We start from the raw sequence: 26,266 nt of genomic DNA on the forward strand, positions 1-26,266 counted from the left end.
GTATCTTCTGAATCCAGCAATTTTGCAGGGAGAGTGGGTTCTTTATTGTTCCCATAGCAAAAGAATTGGGAAATGTTCCCCTCCCCTCTGCAATGTGGAAAGGATAAAAATCTATAGAAGGGAAAGTTTGTTCTTTGACTGAACCTTAAACATCTACATTCCCTTTGAATTAGCTGTGATGCCTTTAGCTGAGAAACTGCAAATCCAAGGGAGTTCATTGAATAATAAATCAAGGCATCCATCCAGCAAAGTACATCAGAGCCCTTTGAAGTAGAAGAAAAAATACCCTTCTGATCTGAAAGAGAGCTTTGGTGCCTGAGTGATGCTAATGCAGGGTTCAAACTCAGCTGCAGTGGCCCCAGCACTGAGGTGGGGAGCAGGAGCAAACGTGGGCTTGTGAGCAGCTGCTTCCCCTTGGCTCTGCCTGGAGCCCCACTTGCCCAGGACTCCTGAAAGTGTCAAAGATCCAAAGAGCAAAAAACTGCAGCCAATGGAAATAAGGACTGACTTTTAATGCTGCAAAGTTCTGAGATATCAGACTTGGGGAAGAGCAAGCTCATTTGAATGACTTTCTAAAATTGAATTGCCGGCAAGTTTTTCTCCTTCTGAGACTTTCTGCAGTCTTACTTGCACTAAGACAGAAATCTGGCTTTGTAAGTGGGAGGAGCTGAAAAACCGCACCAATGAAAGCTGTAAAGCTCTCAAAGATTTTAAAACTAGTTATTCTGTAAAAGATATGACATTATATGCTGGGGTAGAATGCAATAAAGATATTTTACTAGCACTCTTCATAACTTAATCGTAAGTTGTACAGCTGTCCCAAACTCCCCTGATAAAGGCTTTCTAGCTGTGTACATCACTGTAATTGTACTGCCACATGCATGGGTATCTGTTTGTGTTCAGAACTGCCTTTGTGTCTGTAAATGCACATGAAGGTCACGTACACGTGTAAGTTATTTAAATATGAATGCACACTGAGATTCTGCTGTATGTAAGGAATTTTAAGGCTGGCATGTAAAGCAGCAACGGGTTCAATTGTTCCCTCAGTGATTTTACGGCATTCCTTGGACAGAGGCTTCAGCCTCAGCTCCATCTGCTTTGACATTGCTGCTGTCCCAGTGGCAAAAACCAATACAGGAGTTTTGCCAAAGAAGTCTGAATGCTTGTTCTGACAGCTGACCCCGATGTTAACAGCGAGGTAGGAAAGTACTTTTTATAAAGCACACTCACACAGTTACACACTCACTCACTCTTGTATTACTCTTGATCTAAGTGGAAATGGCTTGTTTTAAATGCAGTTTTTCCATCTTGAAGGTCAATTAAACCAAGTTGGAGGTCAGATAAAAGGGACAGAACATTTGCTTCTTGGTGTATCTATTTCTGTAATGTTATCAGTGCATGTGGTTTTATTTCTAGCATTTTGTTCCCGGGGCTTCCTCTAAGGCTGAACAAATTGAATCAGTTGGATGTGGTACAGCTTCCAATTTGGGGGCAGAAATCCATTAAATTGCTTGGTGCTTTGTTGGCAGTACGAAAGTGCTTGGAGTGGAAGTGCATTATGATTGGACATTGATTACTTGAAAGAAAAGGGGATGGATGCTTGTAAACCATACACCTCCAGCTAGGATGGCCAGCTGAGGGTTTTTTTTTTAGCTTAAAATCTTCAGGTTTTGCCCTTAAAATGCTGTTCTTTATTACAGAGAAGAACTATTTTTAAACTGGAAATGGAGAGCTGTCTGCCATGTGTTCCTCACACCTCTGGGGGATTAGAGCTGGCCCTGCACCACGCAGTGCTGCCAGCCACAGCCAGCCCACGGGTAACTAGTCCTTGAGATGCTTTGAGGTTATATACATCATTCCTTTCCACACACAAGATGTTTGGATTTGGCCAACCTCTCCGTTTCAGCCCATGGCGTTGGAAAGTGCCAGGAATGTCCTTGCTCTGGCAGATTTCAAACTCGGTGAGTTTATGGTGGGCATAGCAAGGAGTCCAGCGCTGTAATTGCACTCAGGCTGATCAGAGAGGGCTTTATTTGCTCTCTGCAGAGTTGCCTGGGTGTTCTGTGGGCTTTATTTGCTCTCTGCAGAGTTGCCTGGGTGTTCTGTGAGATCAGAGTCACTGCTGCAGGGGGAGCAGAGGGGCAGGGCTGACCACTGCCTCTGTCCTGGCTGGGTGGGCTGTGCTGCCTCTGGTCCCTGGGCACATTAAACTCTGCAGAACATCTGAGGAGGCTTCACCTCAGTCCATCTGCTGAGAGTTTCCTGGTGCCAGCACAGCACATGCCCTGGGTGGCTGGGGAGGAGCAGCCACCAGTGAAACAGCTGTGTACTGTGGCAAACAGCACAGCAGTGCTTCTTTCTGGGAAAAGCCTCTAAAAACACTTCTGTGCCATTGCTGTGTGAGAGCAGGAGGTGATGCAGCCCCTCAGTGTGGGTGGAAAGCAGCATCAAGTGCACGAGAAGCTGGAGTGAGCCCCCATGCCTGGGCCACAGGAGAAATCTGCACGCTGCTTTTTTTTTAAAACATTCTTCCCCCGACTCTTTGCCTGACTAGTTTTAACCAGTGCACAAATATTCCTTGGTGCCACTTCTAAGCAAGCATATTTTGGGGGGGAGATCAGTCCTTCCTGATTAACTATTAATAAAATGCAGGAGAGAGTGGCTGAGCAAACACAGTGGCAGAGGGTTGTGTGCCCTGTCCCCCCATTAATGATTGACTGGGCAGGGCCATGCCCAGTGCTGTCCCTGGGCCAGGCATGGCCAAGTCTCACTCAGGGTGAGCTCTGCAAAGGGGTAATTCCAGCTGTGGGCTGAAATTCCTTCCTCAGGGATCCCCCATCCTGGTTTGCACTAATGCAGATGTGGTGCTGCTGAGTAGTGGCAGATAGTGGCAACCTGTTGTGCCAGGTTGTGCATTTGCTAAATTAATATTTCTGATTAAAAAGTGGTGTGGGAGCAGTGGAAAAATATTTTGGCTGGTTAAGGTCTCTGAGCTTGCCAGGAACATTTGCAAATGGGATTGAAAGCATTTGAATCCCCCAAAGAGAGCAGAGCACATCACAATTCTGTCGTCTTTGAGAAATTCTGTGTTCTTTGACAAAACTTGAAATACGGATTATTCAATATTACTGAATGGTTGACCTTGGAAGTTTTCTAAAATCATGGCAATGTTGAACAATGTTTGAAGAATTTCTGAATTATCACTCTCTCTTCTCTCTGCACTCAACTTCTAACCCATAGCTGGATTTTGCAAAGTCATGTGGTTGGGAGGGTTTGATTGCTGGCAGTCAAATGTGCTGCTGTGGGTCTTCCCAAACATCTGAAAAAGCCAAAGGTTTACCATGGTTTATCTGCTGTGAGTACTTGTGAAGAGTTGCACAACTTTCAGAAGAAAATATTTGCTTTGCAAAAGGAGCCATTTTTGAAAGTGTAAATAGCACTTAATGCTGATTTATCAGTGTAGCTTGTTATTGTGAATGGAGGCTGAGCAGTAAGGTAGATATGTCTAGTAAATGACATAGTTATTAATCCTCAATAAATTGGTTTAATATGTTGAATACACAGTGGGGAACCTTAATTGAAAATGTTAGTAAAGAAGTCATGGCCTTTATTGATTTACCAAGGAAAAACAGCGGTGATGGAAGTAGGAGCAATTTGTTTGGTGAGTATTTTGTTTGAGCTGCAGTGGTTTAAGAGACAGTCTGCTTTGCTTTGTAGATGCAAAATCACCAAGAAAGAAATTTATAATCAAATTAGAAAAAGGTGAGTTTGGTCATATAGAGTTAAGCAACCAATTTGCAGGCTTTTGGTTTTAGGGCTATGTCTTTCTCATGGCAGTAGTTAGCACTTTAATTAAAGCAATAAACCCAGAACAAACCCTATGGGTGTCAGAGCAGATGATGGGTGGAGTTTTCTTTGTGGGTTAAAAAACCCTCCACATCCTGCTTTTCCTTCCAACAGCTTACCTGTCACAGGTGGCACGGCAGGATTGCTTTACATGAAATTAAATACAGTTATTCTTATTTAGATGCTCATTCCCCCTTTGAAATGTGATTTTGCTTTGATGCAGTCCTTGGAGCTGATGCCTCAGTGTGTTTTGGAGAGGATCCTTCTCCTTCAGGCAGTGCAGCTTAATAGAAGAGGCAAATACAGAGGAAGGTTGCTGCAATTAAATCCTGCCTGCCCCAACCCCTGCAGCATCCCCTGTTCCCTGCACACAATGCTGCCTTTGACTGGGCTCCCTTGTTGGGGGCAGAGGAACCTGTGGCCCCAACAGGAGGGTTTGCAGCCTCAGTGGCGCTGTGCCTGTGGCTACTGCTCTTCTCAGAAGCAGAAAAAGCATTGTTGAATACTTCTCATTTGTGCTTCCTTTGCCCTGCTGTCCCCTGTTGGTTTGAGTCCCTGAGAAGCTGCTGGGAAGGGCTGTACGTGTCCCCAGGAACAGAGGGGACAGGGGCTCACAGCCCTGGCCCTGCCACTGAGACCACTGGATGCCTTTCAAATTACTTCACTTCTTGAAATCTTACTTCACTTTTTTATTTTGGAACATGGAGAAAATGAAATACTGAGGAAACTTGTTGAGTGGGCCAGGACTAAGCTCTGGTGAAATGAGCATGCTTGTGTCTCTTCTGATGGTGCAGAGTCATAGCAGGAGGTCCATGAGTACCTGAGTTACCCAGGTGATATCTACATGTGTTATGGAGTATCTGCATATATGTGTGATTATGTAGATTAAATTACATATAAGCCTTCTGGTTCAAGGAAGAAAATAGGGGTGTTTGGATAAGATGATCTTTCAAGAAAAGTAAAAGAAAAAAAGCAGACAAGAACTCATACTTGAGTTTTGCTAAGGTTATTAAAATAGGAGGAAATGGGATCCTAGGTTTTGTCAAAACACATTTGTACAAGCCAAACAGGGCCTAAAATAACCTGACACTGCCCTGTTGAAAGAGACAAAGAAGCCTGTAAAAATTCTTGGTGTAGGAGATGTGGAAGCCCCAGCAGCCTCGCAGTGTTACCCAGTGCTCCTGCAGAGGACACTGCCTTTCCTCAGCCCTGAGACTGTGCCTGCTCATTCTGTGCTGCCTGTTGGAGTCTGGCAGGCCACAGTGGTGGAGATATTTACATTTACAGCCCTGTGTGAGCTGACCAGCTGTGGTGGGTGCTCACCAGGCACCTCTGTGAGGCCAGATGTGTGATCTGTGAGTGCAGACTGGCAGAGCAGGAGGAAGGGTCAAGGCTGAAAGTGTCCCTGAAAGTCACTTGAAGGTAAGATCATTCCCAAGTTTCTGTAACCATACCAACCACATGCTAAATTAAATTGTAGTCAGGCACAATACTTCTCAGTGATGTGGTTTTAATTAGTGTTCTTTGCATTAATGGCTGCATGCATCTGCTGGGATCCGTGTGGTATCAATTCTTTGGGGATCATGCTACAGGAATTTCCTTTAGACGGTATCGTTGGTCATGACTGAGAGTGAGTCATGGTGCAGTTTTCTTGGTGTCTGGATGACCTCTCAAAGTTTGTCTTCACTGTCAAATTAGCTCATATTATGTCTTGAGGGCTGCCCTTAAGTTGACTCCCTCCTGCACATAAAGCCCCTTATACAGCAGGCTGTTAACCCAAGCCAATATGAAGCTGCTGCTGCTAATTTGAACAAGGACATAAGTAAAGCCTGAGTAGTGAGTGCATCATCTGAGCCACTAGCAGAACCTCTCAGTGGTGGGGCACAGCTTCCACTGTGGGTGCTGTGCAGCCTCTCCATGTCCTGCAGAGTCCCCCTCTCTCCAGAGCACTTGGAGCAGCAATCTGGGGCACCCACCTCGCTGGTGCCCTGTGTTTTGGTGCTCTTACCTCCTTCTAGGAGGCAGCTCTTTCCCTTGCTTGCTGTGGGCCGTTTCTGGGCTCCATTTCAGAGTCTCTTGTAAGCTGGATGCTTTGCACTTTAGGCAGCACACTCAGGGTACTCTAGAACAGAAATCACAAGGGCTCAGCTTGGGGCACAGTGGCTGAAAAGCTGCCTGGTGAAAGAGGACCAGGAGGTGCTGGTTGACAGCTGTGTGAACATGAGCTGGTGAGTGCCCAGGTGACCAAGAAGGTCAGTGGCACCCTGGCTTGTACCAGCAATGTGTGGCCAGCAGGACTGGGCCAGGGATCATCTTCAGCACTGCTGAGGCCGTGCATTGAATCCTGGGCTCAGTTCTGGGCCCCTCACTGCAGGACACACAGGAAGGTGCTGGAGCGTGTCCAGAGGAAGGGACTGGAGCACAGGTCTAATGAGAAGAGGCTGCAGTTGCTGTTTGGCCGCTCTTGCCTCGTGGGAGACTTCAGACCTGTCCTGTGCACAGGAACCAAAAATGGACTAAAGCTACTTCTTTCTGTCCTGACTGTCCATACAACCACCTGAATCCATGCAATCTCTGATGGCTTTGTGCTTCAGCATTAATGCTCACCAGTCACTGCTTACAAGGACACTGCCATCTCTCTGGCACCTCACAAGCTGTTTAAAAGAGACATTGAAGTGTGCTTTCTTCCTGCACAGCTGTACACTTTTAGCAGGGGCAGTGTGCTCCCTCTTTTGCTCCCCTGGCCCCATCCCCAAGCTAATTCAGCTGCAGCCATGCTTTTCATACCCACTCAAGTGTGCATGGGGCCTCCATTCCAGCGCTGTAAAGCCATCTACAAACATGAGGGAAGAGGATGGTGCCTATTCAGGAAGCTGCAGACTAGGCAGCTATCTTTCGACAGATGAGCCAGAGGAATTTCTACTGCAGGGCTCAATTGTTCTGGGCCCTCGGCTCCCTTTGTGCAGGAGCAATGAAAAGTTGTGTTATGACAACGCTTGACAAAGTGTTCAATGAAAGGCACAGTTGGCAGTGACAGAATTTCAAGCCATCCTCCTTTTCTCCAATGCTTGTCATCAAAAGGTGCAGAAACACTTTTGACATAATCTTCTGCACTGACAGATAAATGGTTTTGATGCAAGGGTTGGAAACTTTCACCTTGCAGAACAGAATTGAGCCGTCATCGTGGTGAGGAGAGATCAGGAGCCATGTATGTCTCTGTTCCTTTGTCTGGTGAGCCAGACAGGCGCCTCTGTTTCCAACAGAGAGGTATGTGGCTTTCTCTGCACTGGTCAAGGTCCCAAAGCAGAGCCAAAACTTGTACATAAACTCCTGATCTACCCTGCCCAAGGGGGCAGGGCTGGCCTCTCAGAAGTCAAGGAACTGACTGATCCCTCTCAGTGGTCAGCAGGACTCTTTGTGGCAGCATTATTTCTTTTGGGAGGTAGTTTGAACATACCCAGTTATTTAACAAGACTGTCACTTCAGTCTCTCTGGTGTTCAGTGATCCATGGACAGTGCCAACTGAAGGCAAACACTGGTTTCTTACTTAGAGTCTGGAATGGCTGAAAAGACAGAACAGGGCCCTTCCCATATTGATTTAACATGCTCTCAGTTCCTGATCATGGGCATCTTAGTGACAGGAGGGGAAAACCCTACATTGTTGGATTAGCCAGTACAAGGAAGACTTGAAGTCTGTAATGGGTAAATAATATGCAGAGCACTTTTCATGCCAGTAAATCAGAATAAAGTTTAAAAACACTTACCAGCTTTTCCTTTTCAATAGAAGCTGACATAAAAAAACAATCTGAATGTTAGGGGCCACTCAGGTTGGTGGTTCTGCTCTTTCTCCTCTGCCAGCTGTAGAACTTCTAACCTCTTCTAACTTCCCTGAACTCACAGCTCAGGCTCTTGAATTGATATTAGTTGACTTTTGTTTTCTTTCTACAGTTGCCTTGGAGGGATCAAAATATCCTTCCATGAGTAATTCAACAGAAGAAGCACGTGCCCATGCAGAGAAGCAGGCCCAGGGCACTGAGCAGTTTGTGGGCAGTCCCACATTTGGGCTCAGCTAACCTCACGTGTAGGTGCCAGGAAATGGGCAGAACATGCACCAAAGACATGGGCTCTTGGAACTGCCATAAAACACTGTAGGTGATGCTTTATAAACTGCCTTTGAAGAGGTGCCCAGGATGAGAGAGGGTTGGGCAGGTGCTGATTTGGGAAAGGACAGGGTTTTGGTGTTGGGAGTTGATGGCTCTCTTCCCTTGAGGAACACATTTTGGAAAACTGATGGCAGAAACATTTGTTTGGTGATCCATTGGGTGACTGTGGCATCATCCCAAGGGCTCCTCGAGAAGGAATGCATTCTGTGCTACAGAGGAACAGCAAATGGGACAGCTTTCAGTGATGGGACAGCTGTGCCCCCAGGCTTGGCATCTCCTGCTCCACTGATGGTCTGCTCAGCTCAGAGAGGCCAACCTGGTGGGGACATTAAAGCCCCTGCAGTGCTTCATGCACTGCTGGACATTTGGGACCCACATTTAGGGGTGGGAGAACATCGTGTGCACCCATGACCTCAAGTTTTGAGCTCCCTTCTTTATTTGCATTACTGGAGCCCAACCAAGATTGAGGCCTCATTTCATCAGCATCAGGCAAACCAAGACAATACCTACCTCAATTTTATTTACAGTCTAAATAGACAAGACAGACAAAGGGTGGCTGTGGAAACAAAAGCTCTGGAGAGGTGATGTGACATGACCCGGTCACACAGCAGGAGATTAAGAGAGCCAGGAATAGACAGAGGTTTCCTGACTCCCAGTCCCAATGATCTATCTATTGGAGCACGTTAATTCTTTCTCTCACTTAAATGCTGTGACTGGCATGCCACATACTGCCTAGTGAGGGGATCAGAGTTCTGAGAAACACATCCTTTGATTGCTAATGCTTCAGGCTAGAAATTCTTAGGTATATTAATATAAGTTAAAGTACAGCTAGTGCCAGAAACTCAGTAAACTTTTTGTTGGCATATCTATGTAATTTCAAGTCTCCTGTTTGTTTTGTACTGACTGTATTTCTAGCTTTCATTTCCCCGCTGATTTTTGAGCAGTATAGTCTACATTTAGTGAGGATACTTGGTGTGGTTGGGGTGAATAGTGTGGGGAGAACTGAAGACTTTGGTGTGCAAGAGGATGGAGTTCACCTGCATTTCTGCAGCAGCTGTTGGGAAGTCTTTCTGGTGGTGGTGCAGCAAAATCTGTCTGCTATCTGAAGAGCCAGTGACTTGTGCAGTGACTTTGATATTGAAATGTCCTGAATGGCAGCAGCAATAGTCAGAAAGTTGCTCTGGGTGATGTTAAACTGTGTCTGTGAAATCCTTTAATTTGTGAAGATCTTTGTCTTTTCAGTTGTGAATTTTGGAGGTTCGTGTCCATGTCACTCAGTGCTTGAGCACAGGCTAAGCCAGGGATCTGGTCCCTCTGGCAAGTGCAGGGATGGTCAGTTCTGGTGCATGTGTTCTTGTTTCTTGCTCCATAAAACAGCCTCTTAGTCTGTTACAGGGGAATGTATTGAGGAGAAAGACCTGAAAAATTTGAAATTTGGCTGCAGTAAAGGGCATAGAAATACCTGAAAACAGATGGATTCATGCACTATGGTGTCTGGCTGTATTTCCCCCTTTTAGTTTGTCACTCATATATCTGTTTTATTGTGCTGAGCCTGTATTGTGCTGTTACCTGTTGTATTTTCTCTTTTTGCCTGTAGATCAGGCAGGGACAAGCTCCGACCTGATCTTACTGTGTGGTTAAAAAAAAAAAAGTAGTAATGTAATCTGTGGGCAAATTGCACTTTAATTCGTAATTGTGCTATGAATATGGACTTGGCTTTCAAACACACTCTGAGTTTAAACTGCAGTTTGACTTTTATTTAGATAAATGCCTTTGAGTTCATAGTGAAATGGATATCTGCTGTAGGCTGGTATTGATTTAAAGGTCTCTTGAGTGTTTTAAAAGACAGTAGGGGCTTACAGGACAGCATATTTTAAACTGAGATGCTTGGTTAGGTTTTACACTCCTGTATAGCTTCAGTTCTAGGCTCTGTTAAGAGCCAGCCTGTGTTGTTGATTTGTAGAGCATTCTTCCACAGCAGGTGTTGGCAAAAAATTGAACATTTTGGGCAAGATGGGAGGAGCTGCCTTCAGCTGAAATTATGGGAAATGGCGTGATGAGAGAGACATCAAATTATTCCCTTGTGCAGGGGAACGCTTTGAGGGCTTCCCATAAATGGACTGCAAGAGGGCAGGTGATCAATATCTGCTTTTTAGCTTGAAAGAGGTGTTTATCACTTCCTGCTAATCACACAAAGTTGGTAAGCTTTGCAGTCTTTCAAGTCTTGGTATTTGTAGGGCTGCTGTGAGCCTGGATTTGTCTCTGCATTGCCACAGAGTGCAGTGTGTTGGTGTGAGCACTTCAGGAGATATTTTCCATCAGTGCTCTTCTGGCAGCTGCTTTTCCTTTGTGTGTGCCTCAGCTCTTGGGCCATGGAGCACTGGTAGAAGTTCAGGAGGTGCCTCGGTGACTTAGATCCTGTTTACCTGTTTGGGTTGCAGACCTGCTTGCTTTCTGTGGGCACAGTTTTAAAGCAAAGAAAAACCCAAACCATGGAGATTGGCCAGTTTTCTAGTCAGACTGGCTTGGTGGTTTGAAATAAGCAGCTCAATGTTTGAGGGCTTATCTAAAATCAGGCCTTGAATCTTTTGGGTTGTGTTCAGAGGTGCAGTAAGAGGGTGTAACCTCCCTGCAGAGGAGGCACGAGGGTTGAATTTTACCCAGGGTAATATCCGAGAGCAGGGTGTGGAGCAAAGTAAAATTAAAGAAGTCCCCCTCACAATTTCCTTACAATTTACTGTGGTTGGTTTTCTGCTACCACCCATCAGTTTGCCTCCTCCCTCTTTAGATTACACACACAGAAACATGCCAGCACTGCATACAAAAGTGTAATTAAAGCACTTGTTACTTTCTGCATCATTAGTCACTTGGTCTTAATTGATTTGTTTAGTTGCTAGCTGCAGGTTTGACCTGTCCTGTGTGGTGTGCTGAGAGAGCATATCTTGGAGGGAAGACTCTGCATGGCAAAGCTCTTGCTTGTGATTTCTGGAGTTGGCACTTAACTTGCATTATTTTCCCTGTTTGCTGTCCCTAGCAATCCTTGCAGTGTGTTCCTTCCTGCAGCACGTTGAGCTCTGGATGTGTTTCCAATCAGAGATGTCCTGTGAGGCAGAGCTGCTTTCAGATAATACAACACAACCCATTTGTTACCCATTGGTGCTAGAATATGATTTAGGTTTAGATTTGGGCTGTTGGATAGTTGGAAAGTGTTGGCTAGGGTTGTTGAGGACCAAAGTGTGTATTGCTGTGTGGCTTGAAAGCTGTATTTACTGATTAAAAAAAAAACATTTAGTGATAGACTAATTATATCATCTTGTTAGAAAATGTAGAATACATTTTATGTTTACACATAGTGGGCATATCTCTGTGTGTGTATTTTGTGTGTAACACAGTGGTATAAAAAATACCCTGTGTGACTATAGCTATAAAATATTTAGTGGAAGGTTTGTTGATTGTTTCAGTTCAGACTTTAATTTGTCAGGAAACATTCTATTCATCTGTGATTAGTTTTGTGGTTGGAAATAATCAATAGTAGAATAATAAATGTAATTGTGTAATATGAAGACAAATTAAAACCACACTAATCTACTGCAAAAGAGGAAGAAGCTTGGGGAGAGCTAGATAACATTTTTGTCATGGAACTAAACTGACTTGTGTATTCAGCAGAAAAGTGCTGCTCTCCCACTTAAGTTCTCTTTTAAAAAAAAAACCAAACCCCAAACCCTTCCAGTGCAATCCAGAATAATTAAGATGACTCTGATTTGCTGAGCAGGGTGACTGTATTTTGCTGATCCCTTTGTCTTTTATTTTAACAGAAACCTGAGCTACAACAAGTTGGCAGAGATTGATCCTTCTGTCTTTGCAGAGCTGTCGAACCTGCAGGAAGTGTAAGTATTCCTTCAAAGGTTTTAATTGTATTTTGCCAGGGCTGCTTGTGGGCTGTGAGGAAATTATGTCTCGTTTCCTAAGACAGTACCTTCCTTTAGCTAACAGGTCTGACTCGATGTGGAGTTTTTTTCCCTCCATATTGTATCTGGGCTGCTTTTTTTTAAACTAATCAATGAGCAGAACACAACATCCCAATTAAAACAGCAGAGCTGTTATTGGAAATCATTGGAGTTTGCCTCCCTGGGTGTTGTGCAAAGCTCGGAGGCAGCAGTTTGGCACACCTGAACACACACACAGAGCTCCTTGCTGAAAGCATAACCCTGAAGCAAGGCACAGCAGCCTGGATTGTGATACCTGATGCCAACCTAGCCCAAATCTCACAGGAAACAAAGGTGTAGTGTAGTGGGTAACAAAGCATTTAACTGTGCCTCCTCCTCTCTCAGGCATTCGTGCTCCTTTTGGAACCAGAACAAATTCTGTTGGATGTCTTGCTAGAAGAGGATAAACCAGCAGAGCTGTCTTCTGCTCTGGTGGGGAAAAAAGGAGCTGGGGAAGGTCTGAGTGGCTGTGCCAGACCCTCCCACTATTTCAGTGAACTGCAGGTTTTCCAAGCTCCTGATCTCTGTGAAGGCTCAGCAGTTCCACTCAGAGAGGGGCTGCACTGTCAGCCCTTCACAGGGATTCCCGGAGTTCTGAATTTTGGGGTTTAAAAAATAAAAGTGGCTGAAGTTGCAGGCGGTGGGCTGAGGTAATGAGCTCGTGTTTGCCTGGTGAATCGCTGGCATACTTGAGGTTTGGGCTCTGTTTGAAGAGCTAGTGGTGCCTCATGGGAAACTGAAAAAAAGATTTCCTTTCAGAAACAATACTGTGCTCTATCAAGCATTTGCTCTTGTCCTCTGTTTTCATTAAGTGTTGGGACTCATGGAGGGGCCAGATCCTGTGATTCTTATATAGGTAGAAAGTGGAATTCTGATGGTCTGCTGGATTGGACTGTGGAGCTTAAAGTAGCATCTCTCTCCTGGCCTGATGGCCCCTGGCTCCTCTGTTTACATGAATAGTAGGGACTTGCTGGGAATCATGAGTAAGTGAGGAATGCACAGCAGAAGTGACTGCAGTGCTCTGAAATGAGCTCTGCACGATCTTTAGAGAGAAAGTGATGTGGGTCAGCAGAACACTGCCTGTAGGATCTGTTTTCTCAACTTCTCTTTTCACTGTGGAAAGCCTTAAATTGCTCTGTGCTTAAAGAAGAGAATTGCAGCCCTGATTCCATGAGACTGTAGAATTATCCTAACATGACTGTGGCTTAGCAATAGCTTTTATTCATGGAAGTGCCTGAAGGTGTGTGACTTCAGGGAGCACGGGGTGTGTGGCTTCTGATTCCTCAGGTAGGAATTCCCTTGAGCAAAATGTTGCATGTGTAAGAGCAGGGCAAGCCCTGCACTGAACAGTTACATGCTCTAAAAAGGTGTCAGGGTTTCTGGGAGATTAGTAGTGCAGCCACAATGTAATGGATAGATAAGAGCTGCTTGCTGTGTCAGAAGGACAGGGTTAGGGAGTAGGGAGAGAGCAGAAGAGTGAGTAGGAGGGAAAGGGAGCAGTCAGAAATGGGAGAGTGGAGGGGAGGCAGAGGTCTGGAGCAGAGCCTGGAAGGCAGGCTCTGGGAAGTGTGAGGGAGAAGCTCTATTAAAAGCCCTATCTACTAATCTTAGTTGCTTTTGAATAACAGCTAAACCACAGACCACTGAAATAAACTTTATTTCACAAGGAGAACCACATCTATATTGCCAGAGCATCTTCTGTCTGAGGGTTTTTTTAAAGCACTTTACAAACATTCATGAAATAAGCATCATGCTGTGGCATGTCTGGAGAGCAAGTCAGTGTTTCTCTGTGCATGCTGTGCTGGGCAAACCAAGGCACCCTCAGGGAAAGAGATTGCCCCAAATAATAGATGCATTGATAAGACCTGAACCTCCCATGGTGCTTCAAACGTGTTGTCTGTGGCTCCTGAGCATTACACAAGGCTTAAAACTCTGTGTGTGTCTCTCCATGTGAATAATTAGTGTATATTTTGAAAACATTTTGTTTGCCCTTGACTTAAAGAAAATATTTGCAGACCAAAAGACTTAAACTTCATACCTTATCTTCGATTCTCTGCTTTGCTTTACTGAGAGTGTGATAAAGCCATAGCAGAATTTACCCTACACTTTTCCCTGAGTTTAGGCAGTTGTTTATGTGCTTTGTTTTGGTGGCAGTTATGAGAAGCTTTTACAAAAGTTTTAAGTCTGTGTAGGATGAAATTTAGTGGCTCAAAGTGATGCAAAACCCTGTGATCCCACTTGATCTGAAATAATTGGTGGAGGTTCAGGGTAGGGGCTGAACTGGGACATTATTTTCCTCCAGGACAATCTTTCTTTTTTTGATTTTTCTTTCATCCCCTTTGGTGGCTTCATCTGGTGACAATCCCCTGGTGTCCATCCATCCTCATTCCTTGGTTGGAAGGATGGATGGAGGCTGCTGCTGTGGGGTAGACCCTGTGCTCCTTTCTGGGGTTTCCTCAGGTCATATGGATCACGGAATCCACCAGACTGGTGGTTTCATGGCTCTCAGGCTTTCCAGGCTCATTGGTAGCAAAGAAAGTAGTAACCATGCTAAAATTTCTCTCCAAACAACTCACCTTTTATTTTCTAAAGTGCCTTTCACTGAAAGCTCTGGAGAGCTGTGCTATTTTTGAGCAGGCTCCATTTCAGCTTGACACCAGCCTGGCAACTGGACTGTAAATATTTTATACGGGTGGCCCCCCCTCCTCCTCTGCTTCAGCATCCAGAGGGTTTGTGTAGTCAAAGGTGAGGGCTGGGGAAGGAGACTGCAAGTTTTTAAAGTTGTTGAGCCCAGCTCTTCTGTTTTGAGAGTTTTTTCCCCTCTTTTTTTTTTTTTTTTTTTTTTCTTTTTTCTTTTTCAATTCCTTTACACAGGAAAAAAAGGAAGATGAGTGGGAAATCCCAGGCAAATACAGAGCTTGGCTGTCTCCTCTGTGTCAGCAAATGGTGCCTGTGAGCCAAGAGAGAAAATGAGGTGGGAGAACCACTTCTGACTGACTCCTGACAGGACAGGAGGCTGATACATGAACATCACACTTATGTCAGAGGAGGGTTTGACCACTTGTTAGACACTGGTTGGTGTCAGAACTGCTTAACCAGAGCTGACACAGGCTCCTTCTCCAGAAGATGCTTAGTTAGATGTTAATGAAAACGTGCTCAAATAAGCATTTTAATGCTCTTTCCAGCTTGCTTTGTACCTTTGGAAGCTCCAGACCATGTTGTAATATGAGCAACAGTGAGCTTTTAGTTGCAGAGTGGAGTTCCTTGCTGAATTGCAATGCATCTGGCTTTTTTTCCCTTACATTTTAAGGCATGGGTATAATGTCAGAGGCAGAGGAAAGCTTTTATCCCAGCAGTGCTTGGAACTCCTCGTGAAATCAAATATCTTGCCTCCTCTCAGAGGAGCCAGAAGGGAAGTTCTGGGATAAATGTGCCACTGCCCTCTCCCACCTGCCAAAAATAGTGTTAAAAGGAAAGGAGAGGGGAAAAAAGCCCCCAGCATAATTTAGGATTGCCCCTACTCGTGCCCTCGGCTGTGCAGCTCTGGGGTGCTGTGCTGTGCACCCAAATTGTGATCTTGTCAGGATTCCCTGCAGAAGGGGAGCACTTGGAAGGCCTGCAGTGACCAGAGGCTGTGCCTGGAGCAGCAGTGATGGCAGCAGGATTTTTTGGGGGTCCTGGGGAGCCTGGCCAGGGCTTGGCTGTGATCTCTGCAGTGAGAGGGGGAGTGGGCCAGAAGACTGAGAAATTAGGTAATTTTAAGCAGCCAGACGAGCGACTATTACAGTAATTAATTGGCTAATTCACCGTACAAACAAGGGCTCTTTAAAGCAAGGAAGAGCCAGACACATGGCAAGGATCTGTTTTCAGTCACAGAAACACTTGAAGCATTAGGTCCTGGCAGGGACATTTCTGTGCTGGTGGCTGCAGGAGCGGGTGGCCTGGGCTGCCATTGACCTGGGGCTCTTTATGCTCCCAGCTGCTGGAGCAGAGCCCCTGTGCCTGGTGACATTTCTGTGCCTGGTGACATTACTGTGCCTAGCACTGCTGTGCTGTGGTTTTTTTTTGTGGGGAAATCCCTCTGGGATTTCCAGAACTGAAATGGAGAGGATGCCATTAGGTTGTGCCCCCAGGCCCTGACCTGGTGTGAGCAGGGGCTGCTGCTTGGGGAAGGGGTGAAATTCCCATCCTGAGCCAGTGGCACACATGGCCTTAAGGGGCAAAAGTCTCCTGTCTCAGGTTTGGCTCTGGAAACACAGGCTGGTGTGGCATATTGTAAATGTAGGTGAACCTGGTGGGAAGAAATGATGATGTCTGACTCCAGAAGGCTGAATGATTGGTTTATTATAACTATACTAAAATACATTAATACACTATTTAAAGGAGGTACTAAAACTACATACTTACTTTTTGTAACTACCATATCTATCTCTAACACAACTCATGACCCTCTCTCCAGAGTCCAGCCCCAGGTGGGTTGGATTGGCCATCAGGCTCAAACAATCCTCACCAGAATCCAACCAAGCAATCACCCCAAGTGAACAATTCTCCAAACACATTCCACATGGGAAAACAAAGAGCAGAAATAGAAATTGTTTTCTCTTTCTTTCCTCTGTACTCTTCTATGAAAAAATCCTGAGAGAAAAATGTGGCACGATGATTTCCAGCCTGGAGTGGGTGGCAGGGGGGGAAAAATCCTTATTCTTGTAAAGAACAGTGGAACCAGTGGTGGTGGTTTATTAAAGAGTAAGGTGTGGCCATCAGAGGTGCAGAAAAACCCTTTCAGATGGAGGCTTCTGCCCCAGTGTCAGCCCTCCCCTGCATGCCTGGGCAGAGCTTGCCTTCAACCCTCAATTTCTGTTTTTTGCAGGAGGCTGGAGCACAACGAGCTGAGTGCCATTCCCTCGCTGGGACCTGCTGCTTCCAGCGTCCGCTCCCTGCACCTGTAAGTCACTGCCACCTCCTCCGGCCCTGGGCGCTCTGTGGGGAGGGTGCAGCTGCCTCTGAGAGTTTCAGGGTGTCACACTCAGTCCTGCTGACTCCAGATTTTGGTTGTTGGCTTGCTAAGAAATTTAAGAATTAATTAACCTTAATTAAGAAACGTCATGTGGAGTAGTGCGATTTGTGTGAGGTTGTGGGTTGTGCTTATGGTCATTGGTAACTTATGTCAGTAAATTCCACAGGTTGAAAAAGCTTTTTTTTCTCATCTGCCTTTGGGTTTCAAACATTAGGTCATACTTGTGCCATTAAATTTTACATTTTCTTCATTCTTTTTTTTTTTTTCCCTGGCTCTGTTCTGACCATTTTTGCTTTCCTCTTAAAGCCAGAGAGTATTCATATCTTAATCTTTTAGGGAACTCGTTGCAGACCTGTTTTTATGATTTCTTTCAACTTCTTTTTAACATTTTCTTTTGAGAGAGCAGTGATTTTAAAGCATGATCTGCAGAAGGTTTGAAGTTCCAACTTTGGTGGTTTAGATGACCACAGAAGCATTAGACACCTGAGAGCTCTTGGGTATTGGCCACCAAGGCTCTTGTGTCAATGATGCTGCTGAAGGGAATAAAGTATTACAATATCAAACTATTTAGTACCTAAAGAGTGTGGAAATGATTTTTGCATGTGTCTGTTTGTGATGTGCACTGAGGAGTTTTGCATGATACCTCCCAGGTTCCTGGGAAGTGTTTATAGCTAACAGGGACTCTAGCAAAGTGCTGGAGCAGTTCAGGTGGTGGCTTCCAGTGTATCTGCAAGCAGGTATCTGTGTTCTCCATGAATTTGGTGCTTTTTGTGGTGGAAAATGCCTGTGACTACACCACCAGCTGATTGGCCTCTCTTGCTCTAAAGGCTCTGACTTACTCTGAGGCAGTCTTTATCTGTTGGCTCACTGTGCTGCCACGTTTGTGCTGTGCACCAGGGTTTGAAAAAGACCTCCAGAAATCTGATTTATGGATGGAAACCTTGCATAGAATTTACCATCCAGGGATATAGTTTTAGGCCCCCCAGACTGGCTTCTCTTTCTCACGTAGTCTATAAATGCTCTGAGTTCCACAAGCCCCTGTTGTTATTTTTGCTATTAATTTAGCTGTTGGCAAAGAACCAAATTGCTGGAGCTTTGGGTTTTTTTATTCCTGAAATGAAATAAGCAGTTTGGAAAGGAGGAATAATGACTTGTGGAAGGCAGTAGATTTACAGCTCCTCTGAAATTTCAGAGTGGTGCAGAAGGAAGGAGAAGCTACAAAGCCAAATGATAAAAGGATGGGATTCTGAACAAATATGCTTAGTATCGCTTTGCAGAAATCTGAATTGCTCTCCTCAGCTGCTACACATAAATAACTCTGATAGCAGGATTTGCTGCTGTCATACTTCTGCAAGAAGGGTCTCTTTGTTTAGCTTGTATTAGAGAATGCCACTTCTTTCCCCTTGCATTTCCTTTTAATTTTTATCAGAGATAAAAATAACCTGAATGATGTTTTAAAGTACCTGCTGCAATCAATGTTGCTGACTCACATTGGAATGATTTGCTGAGGAAGTGTTCTCCATCTTTGGGAGCCTTTATTTAATCAATTGGTTGGTTTCCTAAAAGATGGGTCTTTAGTTCAACCCTAGGTTAATGGGCTTGATAGGCAAATTGGTGGGTAAAGTTGTTGAGCCTTGTGTGATGTAAGGAATCAGATTATATGGTCATACTGGTTTCTTCTGGCCTTCCAATCTGTGAAGTAATAATTGGGGAGGCTGCCAAGCCAAACCCAGGGTGAAGACTCATAATGAAGACTTGTGTACTGAGAAACTGGTTTGTGTTTAAGTGTATAGTGTTACAGTGTATTCTTAATGCTAAAGAAAAATAAATACATTTCCTTTTTTTTTTTCAGTGTTTAGAAATGTGTGAAGTGTGTTTACCTCACAAACCTCTGAAGTAGGTTTTGTATATTGCATGTGGTTAAGTATTTCCAAAGGACTGTTAATGTATTATAAAAGCAAGGGTTGTATATTTGTCACTCAGAACATCCCTTCTGAATGAGTTATTTCATCTCCTACTCTTCTGAAACAGGAAAACACACTTTTTCTCCTTTTGGGGCTAGGAGAAACAATACTGCCAAACTCAAATTTCCCATGAAGTTTGGTGGTTGTGTGGGGATTTTTTGGGGTTTTGTCTCCTTTTTTTTTTTTTTGTTTTTTTAATGAGCTTTGCTTTGCATTCCTTGCTTTTGGGTTTTCCTTACCTGTCTCCATCACCCAAAACTTGCCTGACCCCACATGTGTGAGGACCAAAGGCCACTTAAGTATATATGTGAGAATCTGTTGAAGAGAGAATTCCCAAAGCTTTCTGCAAGCCTTTGGATGTCCCAGGCTGCAGATGGATGCAGACATAACATATGCATCAAAAATGCTTTGTCCTGACAGACTGCCATGAAGTTTGGTTCAGTTTAGTTATTCCTCGAAGAATCAGTTTGTTTGCCTTGCATGCTGAAAATATTGCCAAAGTCGTTCATTTCAGCAAGAGCAAACATAAGGGACTTGATAAGGCTTTTAATAGAACAGAAGGGAAAAATAATCTATGTACGGGTTACCAAATAAAGACAGACATTAAATGCAAACATCTGTTAGTGCAAACAAAAGCCAGGAAATTCAGCTGGGAGGGGGAGAGACCGAATCTGGATTCATTCCGAAATTACATCGGAATAGCTGAGAGGAGAACCTTGCCTGAAATTCCCACAGCATTTGTAATTTAGTTACAGTTCCTAGACTCGGACATTTGGGAGTTGATGGCAGGATGTTTTCACTGACATGCCCTTGGCTGAGGATTTCCCATCCCAGTGCAGCTACAGTGTGTTAACTCTGAGCAGACCCTGTTACCTGATCTGGTGGGGAAAGAGATGATGGAAGAAACCATTTATTTGCAGAACTTAATCTGTTTATATCCAACTTCCTCACTAACTTGCATGAAAGAACTCTTAGACCTGCCAGGTTAAAGGAGCTGCAATCAGCCCTGCACTGGTCTGTTATTATGGGTTTCCTACAAACCCCAGAGCAGGCACAAGCTCAACCCTGACTCTGGGGCCTGTCTTCATTACCTGCATGTGAGTAAGTGCATCCTGGAGGGGTTTTGGGGTGTTTGGACAGGATGGTGGAGGTGGATCCTTGTCCTCTGCCCTGGCTCCAAGCCTGATTCAGTCAGCATCCTCTGCCACAGGCTGTTGGGCAGCTGTAGGGCTCCGTGGAGAGGGCTACCCAGACCTCTGGAGCGAGTGTGGTAAACAGACCACACTCTGCCACATCCTTAGCTGGCTGGGAATTAAGGAAGTTAAGAGATTAAACACTTAAAAATAACTTTCATTTCTTTCACTGTAAGTCTTTTAAGCCTCCAGCCCTTTAGGAACAAAGGGGACAGTGACCCACAGCAGTCAGCTGTGTGTTAGCAACAGGCAGAGCTGTTTGAGATGCTTTGGCCCCATCATCTTGCTCTGAATAAGCACAGATAACAAGGAACTCAGAACAGGGATTTTTAGAGCAAAAGTGTGTGAAATAGGATTAGCTGATTCACAAGAAGATGCAGTGACACTGCAGTGTATTTACTGGAGAAAGCGAAATCAATAGGACTACTCTGCTGCCAAACTGAGCAGAAAAGTCTCTTGAAGAAAATCAATCTTCTTTACAGACTCATTAATGTAAAGATCAATTCACATTAAACTGTAATTAAACAGAGAGCTAGTAGGAGAAGGGTAAGTGAGTTGCTGTGCCCCAGGCAAAATATATCATGTAAAATTTGAAAACTAAATATGTGGAGAATTGAAAATTGGGAGTGGCAGGGAACATGCTAGGATTGCTTGGAAAAGGGCTGATGAGCTCAGATGCTGGTTGGGGGAGCGTGATCCTCACAGAAAGGAGGGTACTCAGTGCTGTTCCAGCTGGATGTCAGGTAAGACAGGTCAAAGATTTCAGCCAGTCTCTTCCATTTGACTTGCATGGTTTCTTGTAGAGCTTTTCCTCTGAACTGCTGGGGGGATTTCAGTATAATTCTAGTTAAATTAGCCACATTGTTAAGATTGTGATCCTTATTTATTGTCTAACTTTGATTTTTCTTTGACTCTCATTAGACCTTTGTACTAGATTAAAGCTGACTGGTCTTGAAGTCCATAATGTGACAGAATCAGGATTGCACTATTGAGCTGTTGCCTCATTCTTTCATGGTGAAAGCTTGTGAAAGCAGCTGTTATTTTAGTGCTGTTTGCACTGTTTCACTTGTGTTGTTGGATGGGTTTTTTACAGAGGCTCTTTCTGAAAACCCACGTGGTCCATTAGATTCTTTGCCCCAAGACGAAGCTGAAACAAGGCAAGCAGCCTGTTCTCTGCTGCTCTGAGTGGGATCTCACAAATACACCTTCCTTTCTGCAAGACTTCCTGGGAGCTGGGGTGGTGGGCTTGAGATCTGTGACTTCACTTCATCTTTGCTTTTCAAGTTAAGATGTTGCAGACTCTGTAGAGCACCAGAACTGCATCTCCGTCCATGGCAGCCTCTCGGGGTGACCCTGCTGAGGGAAGAGCTCAGAGCTGCTGCTGTCTGTGCTGTTGGGGAGCACAGCTCAAGCCTGAGCTGGTCTCTACACGAGGTGTGAGCTCACTTCGTGTTCCTGGCTAGGCCAGGGTAAAAACCTCTGTGTAGGCGGTGTTGAGAGCTGGGAAGTTTGGCTTGCAGGAGGAATGAGGCTTGAGCTAACAGGCAGTACAGACGTAGCCTTGGAGGCCATTTGTGGCCTGGGATCCTGCTGTGCTAATTGCTGTACAAACACAACAACTGCCTTGACCCCCAAGAGGTTTAATCTGCAAGTCATCTTTGCTGGAGTTAAAAAGGGATGATCTAACAATCAGAAATAAGGAGACTACTCTGCTAATTCCATCTGGGTCGCAGCAAGAGGTTTTGTGCTCCCAAGCACAAAGCGCAGATGAGTCAGAGGCAGCCGTGTGTGCGCGGGGTCTGGCCGGAGTCAGCGCTCTGCCTGTGTGCAGGAGTGCCTTGGGCAGCTCAGGGAACCACGCTGCCTTCCACTCTTCCTCGGTATTGCCCCCAGAAAACTTTCTCTGGGAGCTGAGCCGAAGTGGTGCAGATACACAAGTGGGAGCAGATTCAGCCCCAGCCCCTGCTTGCATTGCCTACGAGGTGTAAAGTCTGCAGGGGCCAGTTCTCCAGTGTTTGCTTAGGCAATTCCCCTTGGAGATGGACAGAGTTGCTTTCTGAGAGTTTAGTCCACACTACGGGCTGTACTACTGAGCCTTCTGGGTTTGAATATGTAAAATATTAATAGGGAAAGGGAAAATAGAAAGAATGCTGACAGGCTGGTCAGTGTGCAGCTATGTACAGGCATAAGATATTCTGAAATTCACCTCTTAAGTTTGTTTTGCTCAGAGTTCATATTAAGGCTCTGGTGTGTAAAGTCTGCAAGATTTTGAGGCCAAAGACTGCAGGAGTCTTTCCCAGTGGAGGAAACTCTCATTAATCATGCACTCCCAAGCACCAGAAGAGATGCTGTTTTGATTTCTCTTTTGGGCTGTTGGAACTGTTCTAGTCATTTGCATGTCCTCTTTGAGCTTTTAGATATAACATGAGTGCATGGAAATGGCAAAGGATCTGAGGCTATTCCAGGGAAATGAGTAATAATTTCTTTTAGTAAAGAACACAGTTATCAGACTCAACAAAAGAGCATCAGAAAGTAATCTGGGCACATAGAGTGGAGTGTAAAAATTGGCCAGAGGATAAAGATAGTGAAAGTCAGTGGCAGCTCATGAAATACCACTTACCCCTGGAGGCTGCTCTATTATGTCTTTAATAACAAGCATTTTGTGCAGCTGTGGCAGCTTCTTCTGTGAGTAGAGAATTGCTTTGGGCTAGGCCAGATCTGCCCTGGCATCTGTGTGGGGCTTTGCAGGGCTAGTGTGTGTCTGGAGGGAGGAGAGGACACCAGTGGTCACCAGAGCACAAGGTTAGGAGTTGGAATAGTGGAAGAGGATCTTTTTGGGCATGAGCCACATATTCATTATACCCCAAAGTAAATTCCCCTTTGGGTGGATCTGCTTTCTCCCTCTGCATCAGGGCAGATGGAATTCCTGTATGTAAAGCATCTCCAAGGGCAGGTGCATATTTTATGTACAATGCACAAAGTGGCTTCCAAATTCTGTCCCACTGCAGATCAAGCCTAGATCAGTTGTTAGGGTCATTTGCAACCATGATCTTTTGTTAAGGTCAGTATGAAAAACAGCTTCTTATTTGAGCCTTAGAATAGCCCAAAATTGCTACTATTAATATCTGTGGTGGATGTGACTGCCTCATTTAATGGCATATGGCAAATAAAGCACACATCTACAAAAGCAATTCCTTTGTTAGTCTTCACAGACCAAGCAGGTTTCAAATATAAATAACCTGCTGAGTTGAAAGGTTTTTTAGCATATTGGAGTTTCCTGCCTAAAAACTGCTGGCAGTGGCAATTAAGTTTGCTCAGAGGTGAGTAAAAGTGAAGTTGAAGCTACAGTAAAAGCAAGTTGAATTATTTTGGGGTAAAATAGTGTAGGGTCAAGAAACTGTTCACTTGAATGTGATCCTTTTAGGTTAAGGTTGGAAGAGATTAGCAAAAAAGTCTGCAGAAAGCTTATTTCTAACTGAATAAAAGCCAGCTATGTGCTGGATTTTATCTTATTTTTAACCCATGTCAAATTCCCCAATTAATTGCAGAAGTGAACAATGGAGATCATGTCAATAGTGATTATCTTGCAAAAGCAGCCCTGCTGGGGGTGTGCAGCATGGAAAATGTGATTGCTGGTTAAGATAGATGAGAAAGTGATCTGTCACACCTTCGGATGAAGTGGTCACTTGAGAGGCCACGCTCCCTTACGTTTATGTGCATAACTCCTGCTTGTTAACAGGAATTCCACGTGAATATTGATTGGGAATAAGTGGTTGGGTGAGTACATGTTCTGCCTGTCAAACCATTTAATGTTCAATTGCACATCAGGGAAAATAGGAAAGGTAGCTGGAAAATGAAACTGGAGTGCAGGGCTGTCGGAGTGAAGAGACAACTGTGTTAGTGGTCAGATCTGAGCAGATAGAATGAGTTGGGGACAGGTAGAATTAAGAGTTGATGACAAAAGAACGAATCCATAAATGCCTCATGGATTTTAGACTTAAATATTGTTTCCTGTCCAGTCCATCTGCTGCAGATCACACACTCTGTGCAAGCAGTTGCTGTACAGGGTGGTGATTAGCATGAGCAATCGGGCCAAGGGATTGGACTTTCTGTAATCCTGCAGGTGCCCTGGAAAAGGAACATTTTTTGGTGATTTTTACCAATATATTTTTGCCATCAAGGTTGTTTCCTTGAAAGAGCAGTCATCTTTTTCAAAATAGGAGGAACTGAAGATGTAAATGGTCTTACTCTGGAAGTTTGAAGAACTTACTGGCTGAGTGGTGGTGAATGCTTACACTTGACTTTACAAGGTCTTTACCAGGGAAGCTTGAACAGCCTGTTTTACACCAGCTTGGCTTAGCACAGAGGCAGTTCTACTCTAACCCCCAAATTTCCTCTTCCCTGGATGTTTTGACACCTTGTTCTGGGGTTTCCCAAAGCCACCCTTCCTAGTTGATGAGCTTCTTTAGCAGCAGAGTGCCTGTTCGTGGGAAGAGCAGCTCTTTGCTAACTTGACCACTGCTTTTCCACAGAGGAGCTCTTCCTTCTTGCAGGCTGAGCAGTGTGAGCCAAGCAGAGCTCAGTGAAGTCTGCCCAGGGGCAATCCCTGTTCCTGTGACCTTGCTGACAGGACAGATAAGCCCTTTCAACAGAGCACAAGTGTGTGTCATGTTGGAGCAGACAGAACGCCAGCCTATCTACATCTCTCAAGTGTTAACAGGAGTTTGACTGGCCAGTCAAAAATGTGTTTCTTCAAATGCTGCCTTTTCCAAGAGGCAGGTCTTTTAGCAGCTTCTGCTGCAAGTTCCACGAGACAGAGTTTGATGGTGTGGAAGATGTATTCAAGTGTGTTGTCCTTTCTTTACCTCCCTTATCACTGTAGTTAAATCCACTTGTTTTCATTGTGTTACTGTCAAAGGAGGAAAAAGCCCCTGTGTCACATTGTGGCTTAGAGACACAGACAGTCCATGCTATCAAGAAGTCTGCTTGCAGTTAAAATTTGGATTAAAATTGCAGCATCATCATAGGCAGAGCCATTGCCTTTGGTTTGCACTTGAATTGTTTCTCCCCTTGTGTTATTTTCCCCTCCTCACTCCCGTGGAGAGACAAAAGCAAAACAAAACCACCCACAAAACACATGCGCTCTCCAGGCTGTGGTGGATCTTATTTACTTTGATCATGTATTACACAAAGAGAAACTAAAATCAGTATCAGGATTTAAGGATGAAAGTGCCTCCATGCCCTGTGCTTTTGGATATTCTTGGCTTTCAAATGGAAATGCCATCCTTGTTGATTAGAGGCACAAAACTTGCATGCTATGAAATGAAAGGAAGCTGCTGTCTCTGCTCCAGCCCCTGCTCTGTGCTAGTTCAGTTGACATCTGGGCTGGATCTGATTTTTGGGTTTCTATTCTTCGTTATCACAAACCTGGCTCATCTTTGAGGCAGTGATAAGGTGGGGGCTTAGGCAGCAGCCGTGACGTGGGCACTGTGCAGGTGTGGGGCTGTGGAGGGCAGGAGCTCATCAGAGCAGCAAACTGGTGGGGTGAAGCTAGCCTCTGTCTTGGCTTCAAAGGGTTGCCTATGCATTTAATTTGTGATAGAAAATTGAGTTGGCTGGCATGTATCAGTGGCAGAGGAAAGCCCTTGGGGGAGAAGCAGAAGAGTAGCAGACCAAAGATATGAGATGTAGAGCATGGAAACACTGACCTGACTGTCATCTGCCAGCAACTGAATGACCCCTTTCAAATATTGATGCAGCCCTTCCTTCAAAGAAGCTCTGCTGAGCACCATGACCCCGTTCAGACAGCTGGTGCAGAGCCCTGTGGTTTCCTGCATTCCTGTGTGAAAACTGCCATTTACCTTATATGACTCTTTTCCTTCTATTCCCATAGGACAGTTCTCCTCCTCAGCAGAGTTCAGCACTCAGAAGAGCCTGTCCTCTCCTTTGCAGCCTTTCTCAGTGCTTGCTCCAGATGGAGGTCAAGGAATGTGAGAAGTGATGGGAGCAGTGGTTTGGGCAGAGAGCTGGAGGAGGGGGTGAAAGGCTCCTAGAGCTGTGAGTGCTTGCAGACTGCCCCTTTCAAAACCAGCTTAGA

At 44.8% G+C, this 26,266-nt stretch overlaps 1 protein-coding gene across 1 annotated transcript in view; it reads left to right on the forward strand.

Annotated features, from left to right (window-relative positions):
• The window catches only part of LRIG1 (leucine rich repeats and immunoglobulin like domains 1), a 91,179-nt gene that overhangs the window by 23,632 nt on the left and 41,281 nt on the right, over positions 1–26,266 (forward strand). The window contains 2 exon segments of the mRNA XM_012573270.5: positions 11,825–11,896; positions 16,866–16,940. Of these exon segments, the coding sequence (XP_012428724.5) occupies positions 11,825–11,896; positions 16,866–16,940 (147 nt within the window).

The sequence above is a fragment of the Taeniopygia guttata genome, chromosome 12, assembly GCF_048771995.1.
Source record: "Taeniopygia guttata chromosome 12, bTaeGut7.mat, whole genome shotgun sequence".
In the NCBI taxonomy this organism is placed as follows: Eukaryota; Metazoa; Chordata; class Aves; order Passeriformes; family Estrildidae; genus Taeniopygia; species Taeniopygia guttata.